The following is a 16,251-nucleotide window of genomic DNA, read 5'->3' on the forward strand; positions in this document are numbered from 1 at the left end:
CAACATGAGGGTGAGTAGTTAAAGACAGACTTTTCATTATGGGGTGAACTAACCCTTTATTTATACAGCAACATAACACTAAAGAAAGCTGAAAATGTAAAAAGAGCATAATTTATAAAAAATAAAAAAAATCCATTAGCTCATGAAACCTAATGTTAACAAATTGAACCTAATCATAAAGTGTTATGTTGTTCACATTATCTTGTACTTTTAATGTCATTTTACCCTCTGCAACCTTTGATTACGGGTCAGGGCTCAAGTAGATTTCAGTTTTGCCTCAGGAACCAATCATTTGTGGATATTTCAAGTACAATTCAGTTGATCATAAACCTATTTCATGTTTTTTTTTTTTTTTCTCCATGTAGCCATGAAGCTGTTTATGGTCTTTTCTTGTCATGCTGACAGAAACATTTATTAAATGAATTCGTATTGATTCTTCGTATTGTAAATGACACTAAAGCATTTGATTTCCTACTGAATCCTGTGCCTCTTTACTCTTTCATTCTGATTCCTTTTTCCTTGAGGTCTTGCTTCCTAACGACCTTCCCATAATTACAAATAAAAACCAAAGTGCACTTGATAAGAATAAAAATCTCATCTGCTAAACCATGAAATGTTCTTTCAAGAAACAAATTATCAGTTTATTACAGTTATATGCCACCCTGTTTGAACGGGGATGGAATTATTCCCTGAAAACATAATACTTTATATCTTTAAAGTTAAAAACCTATATTATGTACATTGTAGGTATTATGTACATTGTTACAACCTTGGGTGTTCTACCCTATTTTTGGTCTTAAAAATTAGCCATCTATAATTCATGATCCTGAATAAAATTAGTACAGTTTAAGGAAAAGATTTGTCCTTTTTGCATCTTTGTCCTGGAGCACAACAATCTCCTCTTTAAATCGTATTTCCAAGAGGCTGCAGTCAGAATTTGTATTCCATGTTGAAAGGAATGTAATGTTTATAAATTGCAGGTGTGCAGTATTCAGAATTTCTCAATGATTCCACTGTTATATATCCAGCTGTAGTTGCTCCTCAGTGAGATGACTCGCTCATTAAGAGGAAAACAGACTGTGGTCCAATTGTCTGTCCAGGTGTGACACCCCACTTCCAAGTTATAAGACAGACTTTACATGATGTTAACACAAACACTGTGGAAGCCGCATAGATACTCATTTGGTTGCGCCATTTGCACGACATCATGAGATATCCAAGAAGCTCTGTTGGTGCAATTCAGCATCTTTCCAGACCCTTTCTCAGGGTGTGGAGTACCATGACATGGGTGTGCCCATATCGCCCACATCACCCTTATCGGCTTGAGTATCTACACAAAATAAATAGAAACTTCCCACATAAATCCAAGTTCTTGAAAGTCTTTTTGGATAAGACTTTAACACAAAAAAATTGTGGTTGAAACTGTCCACCTGAGAACTGTGAAGATTGTACACATTGCTTCACATTGCTGCTGTAGCAATTCTCATAGTGTCCAGCAGGTTGCGCTTTCTTGTTTTGTCGCTGACTATCGTCTCCAGGTGAGCCTCCGGGGCCCAGCCTCGTTGCCTGTCTGACAGACGAGTTCCTTCCACCCAGCCTGAAGCAAAGGGAGAGAATTCCTTAAATGAAATTTTAGTCGAAGCATTCATTCCATTTGCAATTCAACAAGTCTGCTTGTAACAACATTAGCATCATGCCTGACATGTCTAATAAGAACTTGTTTCAGTAGTAGTTCCTAAGAATAGAAATATTCTCAGTGGAGTATTAATTCATTTTTTCAGTACTGTTAAGTCATTTCAAATCAATAACAGTTGTAAAATTAATCAATTATGAAATTAGTTCAATTCAGCAGTGAGTATCTCTGCAGACCTCAGTGGTGTCTCAATTCAGTTGAATAAGTGTATTTAATAAGTGTCTTTTTAAACCCCAACTTAGCAAGCCAAAGGTGACAGCAGCGGGGAACTCCATCAGGTGACACTGTACAGGGCACCTCATCAGTACTACAATCATATCATACAGTGTGACTATGGAAACTTGGAGTAAAATCTAGTCATGAAAGAATGTTTATCACCTTAAGTGTTTATCTCCAACCCTAATCAAACACGCATGAAAAACCTAATCAGTTTCTTACTTATGCCTAGTCCACACGTACACTGGTATTTTTATAAACAGAGTTTTCCTTCTTTCGTTTTTAAAAAACGAACATAAAAACACTATATGAAGTGCTGTCAAGAGCATGCCAAACCAACAGGTGGCAATATAACCCTAACCGCAAAGCCATTTAGAGCCAAATCCAACTTCTGAATTTTATTAGACATTCTACAACAGGCGTATTCAATCTTGCTCCTGAAAGGCCACCTTCAAGCAGAGTTTCGCTCCAGGCCTGATTAAACACACCTGAACTAGCTAATCAAGGTTTTCAGGATCACAAGAAACTTCCAGGCAGGTGTATTGAAGACAGTGGCGTGCACAAACCTCCACGAGGGCAGGGGTGCAATCGCGTTCTGGGGGGGATAAATGGGAACGTGGGGGCACCGCGATGCGTCCACAAAGGGCACTTTCGCGATCAAGGGGGCAGGGGCTCAACCCCCTATGGGAGTAGGATTGGACACTCCTTTTTTTCACCTAAATGATCCTAGAGTGCCCCCAACACTGAATATTTTATATATTTCCCTGATTCAGTGTTTTTCAGTCCTTGTCCTGGGGACACACCACTCTGCACATTTTGTATGTCTCTCTTATTTGACTGTTCTCTTCATGGAACTCTTACATAAAGAGCTGGTGATCCAAATCAGGTGTGTTAAATTAGAGTGACAACAAAGGCTGCATCTGAAAACTTAGGCAGCTGACTTGCTACCTCGCAGCGGTGGGTCCCCAGGACCAGGATTGAAAACAACTGCCTTATTTAAACATGCTGGATTCAACTCATCAGCACGTTAGAGCTGTGATGGGCAACTCTGTTTTTGGAGGGCCACTGTCCTGCAGAATTTAGGCCTAGTCCACACGTATACACATTTTTATAAACTGAGTTTTTCCACCTTTTAAAAAAAAAAATCATCCACACAAGCATGGTCCACATGAAAATGCAAAAACACACTATTAAACGCTTTCAAGAGCATGCCAAACCAACAGGTGGCGATATAACTAACCGTAAAGACATGTTGGCCAATCAGAAGCCTAAGTCTGCCATTGCACAGGCGCGCCTCATGTAAACAAAAAAAGATAGCGCCACACGATCTGACATCAAAAAAGGAGATCGCACTCCTGTGTTACATGCCAAAATCTCCGGTCTCACCGGCTACACGACAATACTGCAACCGGAGTTTCTGAAAATCTTCACCCTGGCAGGAGTTTTCAAAAAGGTTCGGTTTCAGTGACCTACTACTTTGTTTGCATGTGGATGAACTGCTATACCGCATAGAAAAAGCTGTAGTTACCCATGTTTGTGTGGACAGGGCCTTAGCTCCATCCCTAATCAAACACACCTGAAACCTAACTCTTTAGGATTGTTTGAAAATTACAGGCAGGTTTATTTGATTAGGGATGGAACTAAACTCTGCACAGTGTTCATCCAGGAATGAAGTTGCCCATTCCTGCATTAGGAGGCAACTGGTGTCAGATAAGGGAGACATCCTAAATGTGCACTGTTGAGCGTACTCCAGGAACAGGGTTGCTAAACACAGATACACACCATACTTGACCACACGTCACTACACTTTTCACAATATTGTAGGTTTGAATGCAGTGATCCAAGAACTATCACCATTGTAGCCTTGAGCAAGAAACTTAACTTTAGGTTACTCCAGAAGGACTGGTCCTGTAACTGTATGGTAATGTAAATGTGCTAATGTTCAGTAGTGGCGTTTTGAATGTGGTAGTGTACTGTGGTAGAAAACCAAACTGAGTTGGCCTCAGGTATAGTGATAGAAAAATAAATTCTATTCATGATCTTTCCTTTAGGTGTTCATGTGTTTAGTATTATAACTCACCATCACTACTCTGCTGGTGAACTAATAGAACGTCAGCTTTCTCTAAACTGAGTTCATCTGGTTGCTGGGCAACAAAGGCTTTGATGCACTGCATTTGTGCAAAGTCTGCAAATGGGAAAGGAGAAAAATATTAGCATTAGAATATTTATTTTGAAATTGCAATTTCCTTTAGAGCAGGAAGTGGCACATACCCTGAACTGCACTGAAGTCAATCTCAGGATAAGGACGTAAGAGTGCTGATATCCAACGTAGTTTATCAGCTCTGAGAGAAGATGTGATATGAGAGATGGGCACAGATTAGTTTAAGGCATCATTTTGCTCAACAAGATTGCAAAACACTAGACAACCTGACTGAACTAAATTTATGCTGTGCAATAAAGTTTTCCATGTGACAATGGGGGCATCTCAATCAGCTCCCTAATATCCTAAGTCATGAATCATTATATCGTGTACATGAATTCAGGCAATGGTAAGGACAGTAAAGGATGATGTCTCACTATTTGGGACATATGACAACGTCCTCATTGTACAACATTACTACTGGTATTTATGAACAACAGCAGATCTGATATCTTTCTGACATTATTTTTTAATGTCAGAAAGGTCATTTTTGATTAATTTTTGAACGTTTCGGAGCACTGGTAGGATTTTACAATTGAGACATACATTAAAATGGCTGACTCCCTGACCAGTGATCTGAGTATTCAACAATAAAGCTGATTGAGATGCACCCAAAGTTTACAAATGAGGAAACCCTACAGCAGGGGTGTTCGATTCTGCTCTTGGATGGCCACGTTCCTGCAGAGTTTAGCTCCAACACACCAGCCTGAAAGTTTCTAGTGATCCTGAAGAGTTAGTTCAGGTGTATTCAATTAAGGCAAGAGCTAAACTCTGCTGGAAGGTACCCTCCAGGAGGGTACTGGGACACCCCTGCCCTGCAGCCTTGTGGACTTCACAGGCAGGCGCACATGGCAGCGTGTTAACAAGACTGAAACTGATTTCTTCCCATAAATAAACATACGCATTGAAATACTTACTGGGTATCTGTCTTCAAAAGCAGGGCTTTTTGCGACATGTGCAGACGGAACAGGTTTTTCTGTAAGGAATGCAGTTTGAACCTGCAGTTCTCAACCCGCAGCTCTGATACTGGAGCATGATCGATAACTGTAAACCTACCCCCTCTGCAAACAGGAAGTTAAGCAAAGTTATGCACCATAAACATTTCATTTTTTTTTTAACTATGGATGTTAGTGAAGGTCAAACTTACTCTTTCCGCAAAGAGAGCAGGAGATAGTCATTAAAAAGGTGCATATAAACGCTTCTCTCATCTTCCCTGTCTCTCAGGGAAAAGTCTCTCAGTTCAGTCAGAGATCCCTCTCGTACCAGTCTGCGGGACTGACTGATCAATGGAAGAGTCTAACAGACACAAAAATGAAATATGGGGTCTTTATAAATATCATTATTATTTAGATGGCATTCAGAACAAATGAGGTTGCATTGCTTACCCTACACTCAAAGTCAACTTTGGCATTGAGAGTCACAAGCGACTCAATGTTCTTCATTTGAGAGATACTTTCATTACTTTCCTGGATCATCTGTAAAGCAGCAAGGAGGCATGGGACAGTGGTAAGAGAGAGAAACTGAGATAACTGATAAGAAATTCCAATGCAGATATGTGGGTGACATAACTACATATTTTCAAGTACATAAAGTGAAGTCTCACCTTCTCAAGTAGTTTCATGGCCTTAATGGCCTGTGCTTCATCCTTGGTTTTTGAAGCGGTTCTCTTTACAATATTCTGCCGACAAAAATAAGATAAGAGAGCATTTAAAATACAGCATGTTGTATTCTCTGTGAAAGGAGACAGAGGAAGTATAGTATATCATGTTGATATACTATTGGTTTAGTTGGACAATACAGATGAAGAAGGCTGGATACAAATTTCAAAGTCAAGAAAAAAAGGTAAACAGGTTGCCGTGATTTTGCCAAGTAAGACATGGTCCTGAATCAACATCTATTGTTGATCCTGGAACAACATTCCTGCTACTCCTAAACCTAACCCTACCCATAATTTAACTTAACTTCAGAGGCAAATGATACAGTAGGTGATGGTGTAGAAGCCCCTAAACCTTGTTGTTAGCCTAAACTTCACATTAACTTAAACTATCCCCTAAATCTGATTGGTTGATTGGAATGTTGTTCCAGGATCAACAAGGCATGGCATTCTCTTCAAAGGTAGAATATATCAAAAACAAATGTGATAGATTTAAACAGGACAGAGGAAGACAGTACCTGCACTAGCAGTTTGAGGCGGGTGATCCTTTGGAATGGCAGAATGAGGAAAGACCGTAAAGGCAGTCGTTGACAAACCGGGTTACGCTCTAACTTTTCCACAACTCTACGGAATTCATGACTCTCATCCCTATGAGAGATGGTTGAAAGAAGCAAAGAAATCATAGACAATCATGGACAAAAATAAAAGAGGAAAAGCACATTTTCCACTTTAGATAAGTGCAAACAAATACTCACATTAATCTTTGATACGTCTTGTCCTGATATGATTGGTTGGTAAGGTATGGCACGTAGACCTTTCGGAATCGTGTACAGTGTTTGATAATAACGTCGCAGACGGTAAAGTGCATTATGTCGTTCTCCACTGTTTCTTCCAGCTGAGACAGAAAACTAAATTAAAAAAGAAGCTTATATTAGTGGCATAATTCTGACGACGGGCCAGTTGTTCAAAAAGTTTAATCTGGATCAGAATGATCTGGATTCGGAAATCCCATGTTTTGCTATCCAGGATCAGGTAATCCAAAATCACCCTGATCCAGATACACACTTTTTCAGATTACCAAACAAATCTGGATTACTAGTGCTCTATGGAGCCCCTAAAGGGACATGGTGATGGGGAAAAAAAATATTTCAATGCTTTTGCGTTCTCTCTGAAAAGTTTCGTGTAGCGATCACTCCATCGCGTTCACTCGCAAAAAAGCTTGGTTGGTTCATCTCTTATGATTGTGCCAATGTAGTTTACTAACAGTGACAAAAAAAAAAAACACCTCAAATTAAATATATTTTTGTTTGATATTTACTGTTTGGGGATTATTTTATGACGGCAAAATCACTTTTTTACTGCAGACTACTAAATATGTGTGTGTATATTACATGATAGAAATGTTGTATTTTTTTATGTTTTAAAGCTGGATCAGTACAATCCTGATGTTTTGGATCAAAGGTATCCCAATCTTACTAAAAAGTTTTGAACAACACAAACTGATGATTTGATTCAGATCAAAAACCAAGATTGGATTTTGTGATCTAATCTGATTTCAAAATCCTTTTTCTTTTTCTTTTGAACAAAACATTTTCAAGATTTGATCCAATCCGATAGCCGAAATCTGATCAGATTACTTTTGAACAACTGGCCTCAGGATGTTGTCAGTTAAACTGGAAAAAGATGAAGATTTCATGCACATTTAGGGAGTCTTAAAGTTATCAAATGGCATCAGCAGCACACAGCAGATGTAGAGAACTGAATATTTTTTATCAAAAATAAAATGTTTTTCTTCAGTAATTCTGTTATTGTTTAATGACATGATTGTAACCTGTGACTGGTGGCTCTAACATCAATTAGCCTGGAGAACAGCCAGTTTTTGTCTTGTGAAGACAGGATAACGTTGAGCGGCTTGGACATGACAAAGTTCTCCACCACGATGTCCAAACTGCGGCAGTATGAAGCCTCAGAGGTCACGACCTCAAACCTCACCTGAAAAATACAGATTCTTTATGGTTATGTCCTTACTAATAACAAATGAATAATTACCTTTTTATTTTTCACAATAAGGGCAGAAACAGAATTACATAATGTCCAGATTATGTATTGTACATGAACACTTTAGCCTAGCTTAAAAATGTATGAATTTCATGGCATTTGATAACAAAATATCATAGTGAATTCTCTTCTGTAAACAAGTGTTAAACCTTTTCTCAGCTAACTTCACTTTTCATGACATTTTGTCAACCACCAAGGTCCTTTATTTGTGAATGTACGAGTCAGTTCCCCCTGAGTTGATTGTTTTAGCTTATGAAATGTTTTGTTGAAAAGCATGCTGCTGTTTTTCTTTAAAATATACGGCACTTGGTTTATACTGTTATTATCTAGCGCAATGGCATTCATATATTTTTAAGTATATGACTTAGGGTACGTTTACACGACAACCATGTACTAAAAACTGAAAAGTTTTCCTTTGAGTTTTTCACGTATAGACGGTTCACACAGATCCGCGAAAAAGACTAAAAATGCTGTATTATTCATGCCAGGCCAGTAGTTGGCGATGTTACTTTGTAAAGAAAAATTAACCACCTAGACTAAACACATAATACACATGCGCATGGTGTAACCGTTTTCACAAATTCTAATTTGAGACGATAACGGCATCGATTTTAAAAACTTGCACATTGAAACCCGTTTTCAAAAATGAGCATTTTCAGGCCCCCAAAACGCCATTGTTGTGTAAATGAACGGTCAAAATGCATAAAAAGTTTTTGGGTTTTAGTTGAAAATTGTGTCATGTAACAGCCCCTTAGTGTGTCAACATACATCTTTATGCAATGTTAGGTGATATTGAATTAATAATTCTACCTCCTGTAGACGTCTCTCATCTTCAGCGAGTATCTCAAAATCTGGGCTGTTCCTCACTCCCGGGAGCTCCTGCCACAGTGTGGGTGAGGAAGCAGAGATGGGCACGCGAGGGGAAGGGGGTCTGCCTATGGATTGCTGAGGCACATTAAGACTTTTAAAGGAGTTGGTTTGAGACAAAGTGTGGGGGTGCAGGAGGACTTGAGGAAGAGGTGGGAGGGGTCTGTGTGATAGCTTAGGGGAATGATTTGGGGAAGAAGATGAACGGATAGAGAAATTATCGCTGCTTATTGATATAGAATCGGTATGAGACAGCAGGATCTCTCTGTTCTGGGCCACCTCATTGTATTCCTGATACAACTGAGAGTCTGCAAGAGAAAAAGACAGAGAAATCATCTATATGGTTCTAGAGCATGGTTCTTACATTGATTTTATATTGGATATAGGGAAGGACTAGTAAAATGTTACAACAAATGTCCTTAAAATCAAGCAATGCCTTTATTAACATTACCAGGAACTACACAACCAACTAATAATTTGCACATAATACTTTGTGGTTGGCACAAACTAGCCATGTTTATTTTCATTGCATGTGATCTCGTATTTAATGTTGACTGGACAGTAATTTCTTTTACCTCGGGTTGTTTTGTTCATAGTTTACAAGGATGAGAGCATGTCATGCAACTTGTCTATGCTGGTATCTGCCTAATTTGGCTAGCTTTTACCAAAGAACAGCTGAGTTTTCTCCAGCCTCTAATAAGTCAGTTGAATTTGTTTTATCTAACTTTATGTTTATTTGTTGATTAATCATAAAATCGTGTCTAATTAGATACAGCAAAAGCAGAAAAAAGGCTAAACCAGTTTATCCACCAGTTGAGAAACTGAAAATTGAGGAGAGTACAAGAAGTCAGGCAGAGCATAGTTTGTGAACAAGTACAAGTCAGTATATCAATATAGCCAAAAAAGATTTACAAGCAAAAACATCCACAATTTTTTTTTTTCTTTTTTTTTTTTGTAACTCTAAGTGAGTATTTGCAGCTGTTTATCTGCAGTTCCAATTGATGTGCAAGCACAAACCTGTTCTTTGCCTAGAGGACTAGCAAAGTAGCATAGTTAGGAATTTCCTTCTCTGAACATCTGAACTGTAACCCATATATTAAGAACCATACATAACATCCAGTTATAATTATATTATGTACACTACAGTACAATGAGTACAGAGGGGCATGTAAAATGGTTCTTGTCAACAACAACAACAAAAAAAAAAAAAAAAAAAAGGAGGGGGGGGGGGTGTATGACTGGGAATTGTATGTCTTTGTAATGTTTTAATGAACTTTAAAACAGAATAGAATGAATAATCTGTAGTATGTTATAACCATGTACATGCATATTGTCATGCACATGTAAAGATGAGCCAAGTGTTGCATAACAAGAAAAAATCAGACACTTACTATAGAATTTAGAATTCCTCTTTTTTGTCCTCCCAATTTTCCTGAATGTAAGACAAAGAGAGAAAATTATAACTGTGATATCATGGTATTTGTATTTGTAAGACTGTCTGCAAACAAAATACTGTCAGTAGTGATGGAATGTATAAAATTTAGAAACATTACCAAGCCAAAACAAAAAGAAGAGTGGCTGGTTTCATGCTATCATTTCCATTTTTTGTTTATTTTGAGATATTATACCCCCTTATCAGTTATAACCACAAAACTCAATTTTCAACTGAATGATTTTAGCTAATCATTTTGCTAATCATGTAACAGGGGATAAAGAAACAAGCATGTCAACAAGTCTGCCCACCTGAGATGACATATCTAAAATAAAAGCAGCTTTTATTAGGCTATATGACTGGACTGGAGTCTTCATCTCAAAAGTACAAAACATTTTAATAAGGGACTAAATACTGAGTGCCCCTTATAAAGCGCATGTTTGTTGTGGTGTTTTTGGAATATGGGACATGTACATGCTGTAAAGTCTGGTTCTCTTACCTTAGATCCATTTCACTCCAGGTCAAACTTAATGCATCCTCCTCGCCATCTAAACAACCAAAACACAGAAATCAGCTGTTATTTAGCATCACACTTCCCTTAACCAAGATAGAATTAGAATTTAAGCAGCCTAAAACCAAGTAATACATCAACTCAAGCAAAACAGATGGGGAATGTTATATGTGGCCCTACACAAGTTGTAAAAAAGGGAAACACTTCAAGATCTTGCTTTCCAGTGTAAAAATTTGAAGAAAAAAAAAACAGGAAAAGGTACTGGGGGAGGACTTGTTCGTGAATAATTGAGAATGGTTTAGTTTGTGAAACAAAGGAAATCTGGCAGTTCAAAATTTTGCCTCTTCCAAGAAAGTCATGACTCTAACCCCCACACGAATCCTCAGGAGCCTTCTGTAGCTTCCAGGCTATTAGAATACGACCACCAAAAAATCAATCAAATCATAACTGAAGTGCAGACTTGTAACTGCTTATTACTGTTCAGTTGTTTGGGATACTCAGTTAGAAGTCAGGAAAATAAAGCTGACATTTTACCGCCCATGTTGACACTTATTTATGGGAAGATGACTCATAGAATTCTGTTACACTCTTGCATAAGCACATTTAGTCTCTACTTGACATTGCAGCACTGGTATATTAACTTTGATAGAATAGGTTCAGCAAGGGTGGAGCAAAGTGTTCATTGAATGTCCGATTTTATCTTCTTATGTTACTCCTCTCACCTGATATGTTGAATATTCTTGTCCTGCGGTCCCTTCCAACTCCTTCTCCCTCTTCCTTTTCTTCTTCCTCATCCTCTTCTTCTTGGGTTTTCTCCGTCTTTCGGAACCCTCGCCTCCTTATACGAGCCCCATTCCCCAAATCTTGAAAACTACTAGAGCTTAGAACGACTTTCTTTTTGCTATCTTTGTTCTTAGCAACTTGCTCTTCTACCTTCCTATCTGCCTCTCCTTCTAAGGAAACAGTGTACTGGATAGAATTAGGATCCAGCTGGTAATGTTCCTCACTCGATTCTCTCTCCATCCCTCCCTCTCTTTCTCCTCCCTCTGTCAGTTCTTCCTCCACCCTCAATTTGTCTATTTCTTTCCCACCCTCTGTTTGTGTATTGGTTTGTATGTCCATGTGTGTACCTCTTGTATTTTCTGTGTCCCCAAACTTCAGACCCAGGATCTCTTTCACCACGTTCTTGGCCCATCTAAGATGAGGAGCAGTAGAGCTTCGTTTTCGTTCCTCGGATGTGCTCCATGTGTCATCTGAATCAAAATGCTTAACTGTTTCTTCAGTAACTTCTTTTTCTCCTAGTTGTGATGTGTCTTCATTATGAGTCTCATGACATGGCCCTAAAGTTTCAGAAGGCTGTGTTGAGAAGAGTTGGGTGTCTTGTTCTGATTCCTCATGGGAAAGAATCGTTTGGCCTTCCAGTGATGTTACACCCTCTTTTGCCTGGTCATCAATTCCTGTTCCCTCCCCTTTGTCCTCATTAGGAGAAAGAGTGAGGTCATCCATCGCTCTTTCAATTTCTTGTTCACTGTGTTCAACCTTTTCAAATGCATTAGCAGTGCTCATTTCACCTTGGTTGTCCATGTTTTGACTTGAATGCTGATTGCCTGCTTCCTCAACAGTAGTATCTTCATACGCATTCTGTTTAGTTAGGATCTTGGGAAGGGTCTGAGCAATCACACAAAAAACTTTTAGGGGTCCTTTTGGAGCGCTACGATCTGCTCTCTTGTTCGCTTTTTTTTTTTTTTCCAGTTCTTCATCTGTCCTGATCTCTCTGCCCTGAGTGGCTCCTGAGTTTCCAGAGACATCATCAGCAACTCCACCATCCCAGAATTCTTTGCAGTCTTCAAAATCCTCTTCCTCGGCATCATCCCCTCCACTGGAGACAGTCACAAATCCATCATCTGCTGACATCATTCTGCCTTTCTCTGCTTCCGATTCTCCCTCACTTCCTTCCTCTTTCCCCACGTAGTCGTATCTATTGTTCTTTCTCTGTTCTTCCTCTTCCATGTTATTGGGCACATTTTCCCTTTCCATCTGCCACTCTGTTTCTAGGGCTTCTCTGTCACAAACCACGTTCCCTTCCATGCATTTCTCCTCCTGTTCTACCTCGACATCCCTCACAAACTCCCCAGCCATTTCAAGTTCTCTATACTTGTCCTCAAGACTCTTTTTGTTATTTTCTTTCTTTCTCTTGGGTTCTTCTTCATATCCAGTTGTCTTGCTTTCTTTGTATCTTTGGATGTACTTCTCTTTTTCTCTCTTCCTCTGTATGTACTCCTCTTCTAAATGGGATTCTTTTCTCTCACTTCGAGGTTCCAGCCACATTTTCCTTATCCTAGGTTTCTTTGTAACTGCCTCCTCAGCAGCAAAGCGTTCACCCCCCTCTTCTTCCCTCAGAGCACTCTTTACTTCCTGCTCTTCCTCTGTTCTTCCTGTCAGTTTCTCTTTATCAGTCTCAGAAGTGTTTTCTCGTTCTCTGTCCTCGGGGTTCTCTCTCATTGCCCTCCCTTGTTCATCACTTCCTGAAATCAGCTCTCCGCTACTTTGTCCACTCTTGTCCATTTTACTTCTCTCTGTCTCTCTTTTCTCTCTCCTCCGCCTCTCCTTCTCTTCAATCTCTCTTTCAGAATACCTATCCCTCTCTCTTATCCTTTCTCCATCTCTATACCTTCCTCTCTCAGTTGTGTATGAGTAAGCATCTCTGTCTATTCTTTTATCTTTGGAGTCTCTCATTCTATCTCTTGGTTTATCCATCTCTCGGAGTCGCTCCAAATTTCCCCCTTTTGGATCATAATAACCTGTTTCCCGGTAATCTCTTTCTCTTGGCATCACCATGTCTTGCCGTCTCTCTGCTTCTCTATCTCTACGTCTGTCTCTCTCTCTAACTCTCTGTACCTTTCGTTCTACATCGCTGTCTCCTTCACTCTTGTAGAGTTTGTGTCCATCTTTAGCATCCTCTTCTCTCTTCCTTTCCTTACCCCTGTCTCCATCACTGTCTCCTTCGCTTTTTGTATCTCTTTTCCTAGATCTCTCTCCCTCTCTCTGTCTCTCAGTCCTCCTTTCCCTATCGGAATAGCTTTCTATGTCTCGTTCCATGAGTCGAGGATAATGCCGGTCTTCCTTGTCTCTTTGTCTGAGTTTGTCTCTCTCTCTGTATGTCTCTCTTTCCCTCACGCCTGAAAGGTCATTATCCCCTGGATAACTTTCTCTCCTTCTTTCTCTCATTCCAGAATCAAACTCCTTATTTCGTTCCCTCTGTCTCTCTGGCTCCTCCTTCACAAGCCTTCTCATTTCATTTCTCTTCAACTCCTCCCTGTATCTTGTGCTTTCTCTTTCACTCACTGTGTCCATTTCTCTGTATCTCCTTCTTTCCCTCTCTCTTTCATTTTCATACAGGATGTCCTTCTGTCTTCCTATGTGACGCTCCCTTTTATAGTCTGAACCTAGTATCCTTCCATCTTTCTCTTTGCTTGTTTTTGTCATTCTCGGAAAAGTGTCTCCTTTTCTCCTCTCATTGTCTCGGCCTCCATATTCAGCCTGCTCTGACAATGATGGCTTTCCATTTGCACGTCGATCACCATCTCTCCACCTCTCTCTTTCTCTCCAGTCCATCTCTCCATCTCTTCTTCTGGTTGCAGGAAATTTCTCCCTCTCTCTAGTCCAATTATAGGCATCTGGCTCCACTTCTCCTTCTCTTTCTCTTGGTTTGTCCATCTTTTGGTGTTTCCAAGTCTTTCACGTAGGTCCTCTTTGCTGATTAGCTGGTCACAGTTTGCACTTGATTGACACAAACTGTCTAGTGCACCTTAAGAAGACTATATTTGCACAGTGTCTTGAATGGCCCAATTAGTTTGACTGTTTTCCATGGCAACCTATAAAGGATGAAACATGGTTCAGTTCCAAGTCAAAAAATAAACCAACTAAAAATCATATTCCAAGAGGATCACAGTCAAACATATTCTGGGAAATCTTTAAAAATTTAGAGTGTCTTGTTGCAACTTGTCAGATATACATCTTGGCAGCTTCCACAGTTACGATTAACGTGGCCTATTTTAAAAATATGTTGAGCTGAATATCTAACATTAATTTGGCAGATGCTTATCCGATGTGACTTGCATTGGATTCAAAGTATACATTTTTATCAGATTTTGTGTTCCCTAACAATTGAACCCATGACCTTGGCATTTCTTGCACCAGACACTACCAGATAAGTTACAGCACAATAGAAATATACAGTTCTTGTCAAATAAGTCACTTCAAATCGCATGATTATATTGTTACAATGCATGTATGATGCATACAATGCAACTTCTCTTAACAGTCCTATAAACTAATTCGAACTTTTACACTATGAAATATATCAATGCATTTGATATACAAACAGCCTGATTGTCAGTTCAGCAAAATGAAAACGTATCAGTGCTTTACAAAGAATGCAGCTAAACCAACCACTGCCCTATGCTATTCTTGTACCTTGTTCAGAGGCATTTCAAGTAATTCATGCTTAGGAAGAGCCAAAGCACTATTAAGAGTGGTTGAAGGAACATGGCTTCAACATAGCTGACTCATGTCAAGATGTAGTGAGTTATATAACGAAAAAGCATTAAGAAATTCATTCGAAAAATGAGGGCGGTGAATAGCATAATCACAGATAAATGTTCCCAAGCATGACAAGGCAATATCTGCCTGCGATGTGGACATGTTTGTTTACAAGAACAGTTTGTTTTACTAAAGTTACACCAAAAAGGAAAGAAGAAAAAGTTTGGGGAATAATGCAGAGGACTCACCTGAGAAGTGTCTTGGGGGACGCTTCTCCGTCTCTCCCCTTCTTTTTCTTCTCTTTCCAGACAAAGTGAATCTAGCAGGAATTGCACAACTCATAGACATTCCACATATCAGTGTTTGCCCATTGAGAGAACCAAAGTCGAGTGAGATAAATGATCTTCTGAAAACACTGATTTAATTATCCAGCCTGCCTCTGTCCTACTTAATCTGTTCATGTAATCAAAAATAGTTTTCAACACAGTAAAAAGTTTCTCAGTGTTCCTCTCTCTCTTTTTCTGTTTCTCTCTCTCGTCCCCTCCTCCCGCCCTTCTCAAATTCCCAAACAAGTTTGAACAGATTGACACTTATCTTCCTTCCCTCCTCCTGTTTCTGTTTTCCTTATACTTTTCCCCTCCAGCACTGTCTTAAAGAGGAGTCCACCGTCTGTTTAGACTTGTACGCAGCTTTTCTTCACTTCTCATAAACTCAGTAGACCCACAGTGATTGCGTTACAGCTTGTTCCAGTAATTCAGCCCTTCACTCACCTCACCCTCTCTGGCACTGCATGCTTCTGTCTCACAGAAACAGGAAACAGTGCACAGTCTGGGCGGCTCTCTTCTGTGCTGTGATTGGTGGGGTTGAATATGCTGGGTGTGTCTGATTTCTCAGGTAAAGGCATGAGAAATAGTGAGAGCAAAGGGGGAGGGGCGGACGAGTGTGAGTGTGTCAATACATCGTAACGTCGTCAGCAGCTTACGTAACACTACAAAAAAAAAAAAAAGAAAAGTATGAGTTCTCAGAAAAAGCTGTAAAAGTTAGTGGGAAGCACAGATGACACATTAGAAAGGATAAA

The 16,251-nt window shown here is 39.4% G+C and overlaps 1 protein-coding gene across 2 annotated transcripts; it reads right to left on the reverse strand.

Moving 5' to 3' along the window:
* Nucleotides 1-333: 333 nt before the first annotated feature.
* Nucleotides 334-15,976, reverse strand: arhgef5 (Rho guanine nucleotide exchange factor (GEF) 5). Of its 2 annotated transcripts, none has more exons than XM_067401586.1 (15): nucleotides 15,422-15,976; nucleotides 11,354-14,506; nucleotides 10,620-10,668; nucleotides 10,080-10,120; nucleotides 8,632-8,996; nucleotides 7,595-7,755; nucleotides 6,519-6,671; nucleotides 6,282-6,411; nucleotides 5,713-5,787; nucleotides 5,495-5,584; nucleotides 5,257-5,405; nucleotides 5,027-5,170; nucleotides 4,181-4,251; nucleotides 3,990-4,094; nucleotides 334-1,597 (listed from the first exon to the last, which is right to left on the reverse strand). In XM_067401586.1, the coding sequence occupies exons 2-15, from the start codon at nucleotides 14,346-14,348 to the stop codon at nucleotides 1,461-1,463; spliced, it is 4,665 nt and encodes a 1,554-aa protein (XP_067257687.1). In that variant the 5' UTR covers nucleotides 14,349-14,506; nucleotides 15,422-15,976; the 3' UTR covers nucleotides 334-1,460. The 2 variants fall into 2 exon arrangements, with proteins under 2 accessions (XP_067257687.1, XP_067257695.1); XM_067401594.1 differs by having other exon boundaries at nucleotides 11,762-14,506; nucleotides 15,422-15,974.
* Between the last annotated feature and the right edge of the window lie 275 nt (nucleotides 15,977-16,251).

This window comes from Chanodichthys erythropterus, chromosome 2 (assembly GCF_024489055.1).
Source record: "Chanodichthys erythropterus isolate Z2021 chromosome 2, ASM2448905v1, whole genome shotgun sequence".
Taxonomy (NCBI): Eukaryota; Metazoa; Chordata; class Actinopteri; order Cypriniformes; family Xenocyprididae; genus Chanodichthys; species Chanodichthys erythropterus.

Excerpts from the sequence above, each read along its gene's own strand:
- arhgef5 (XM_067401586.1), bottom strand. The coding sequence starts at position 14,348 with ATGGACAAACCAAGAGAAAGAGAAGGAGAAGTGGAGCCAGATGCCTAT. Across the intron at positions 7,756-8,631 it reads ATGAGAGACGTCTACAGGAG|GTGAGGTTTGAGGTCGTGAC; the intron begins GTAGAATTATTA and ends TGTATTTTTCAG. Across the intron at positions 5,406-5,494 it reads AAGTTGACTTTGAGTGTAGG|ACTCTTCCATTGATCAGTCA; the intron begins GTAAGCAATGCA and ends TGTGTCTGTTAG.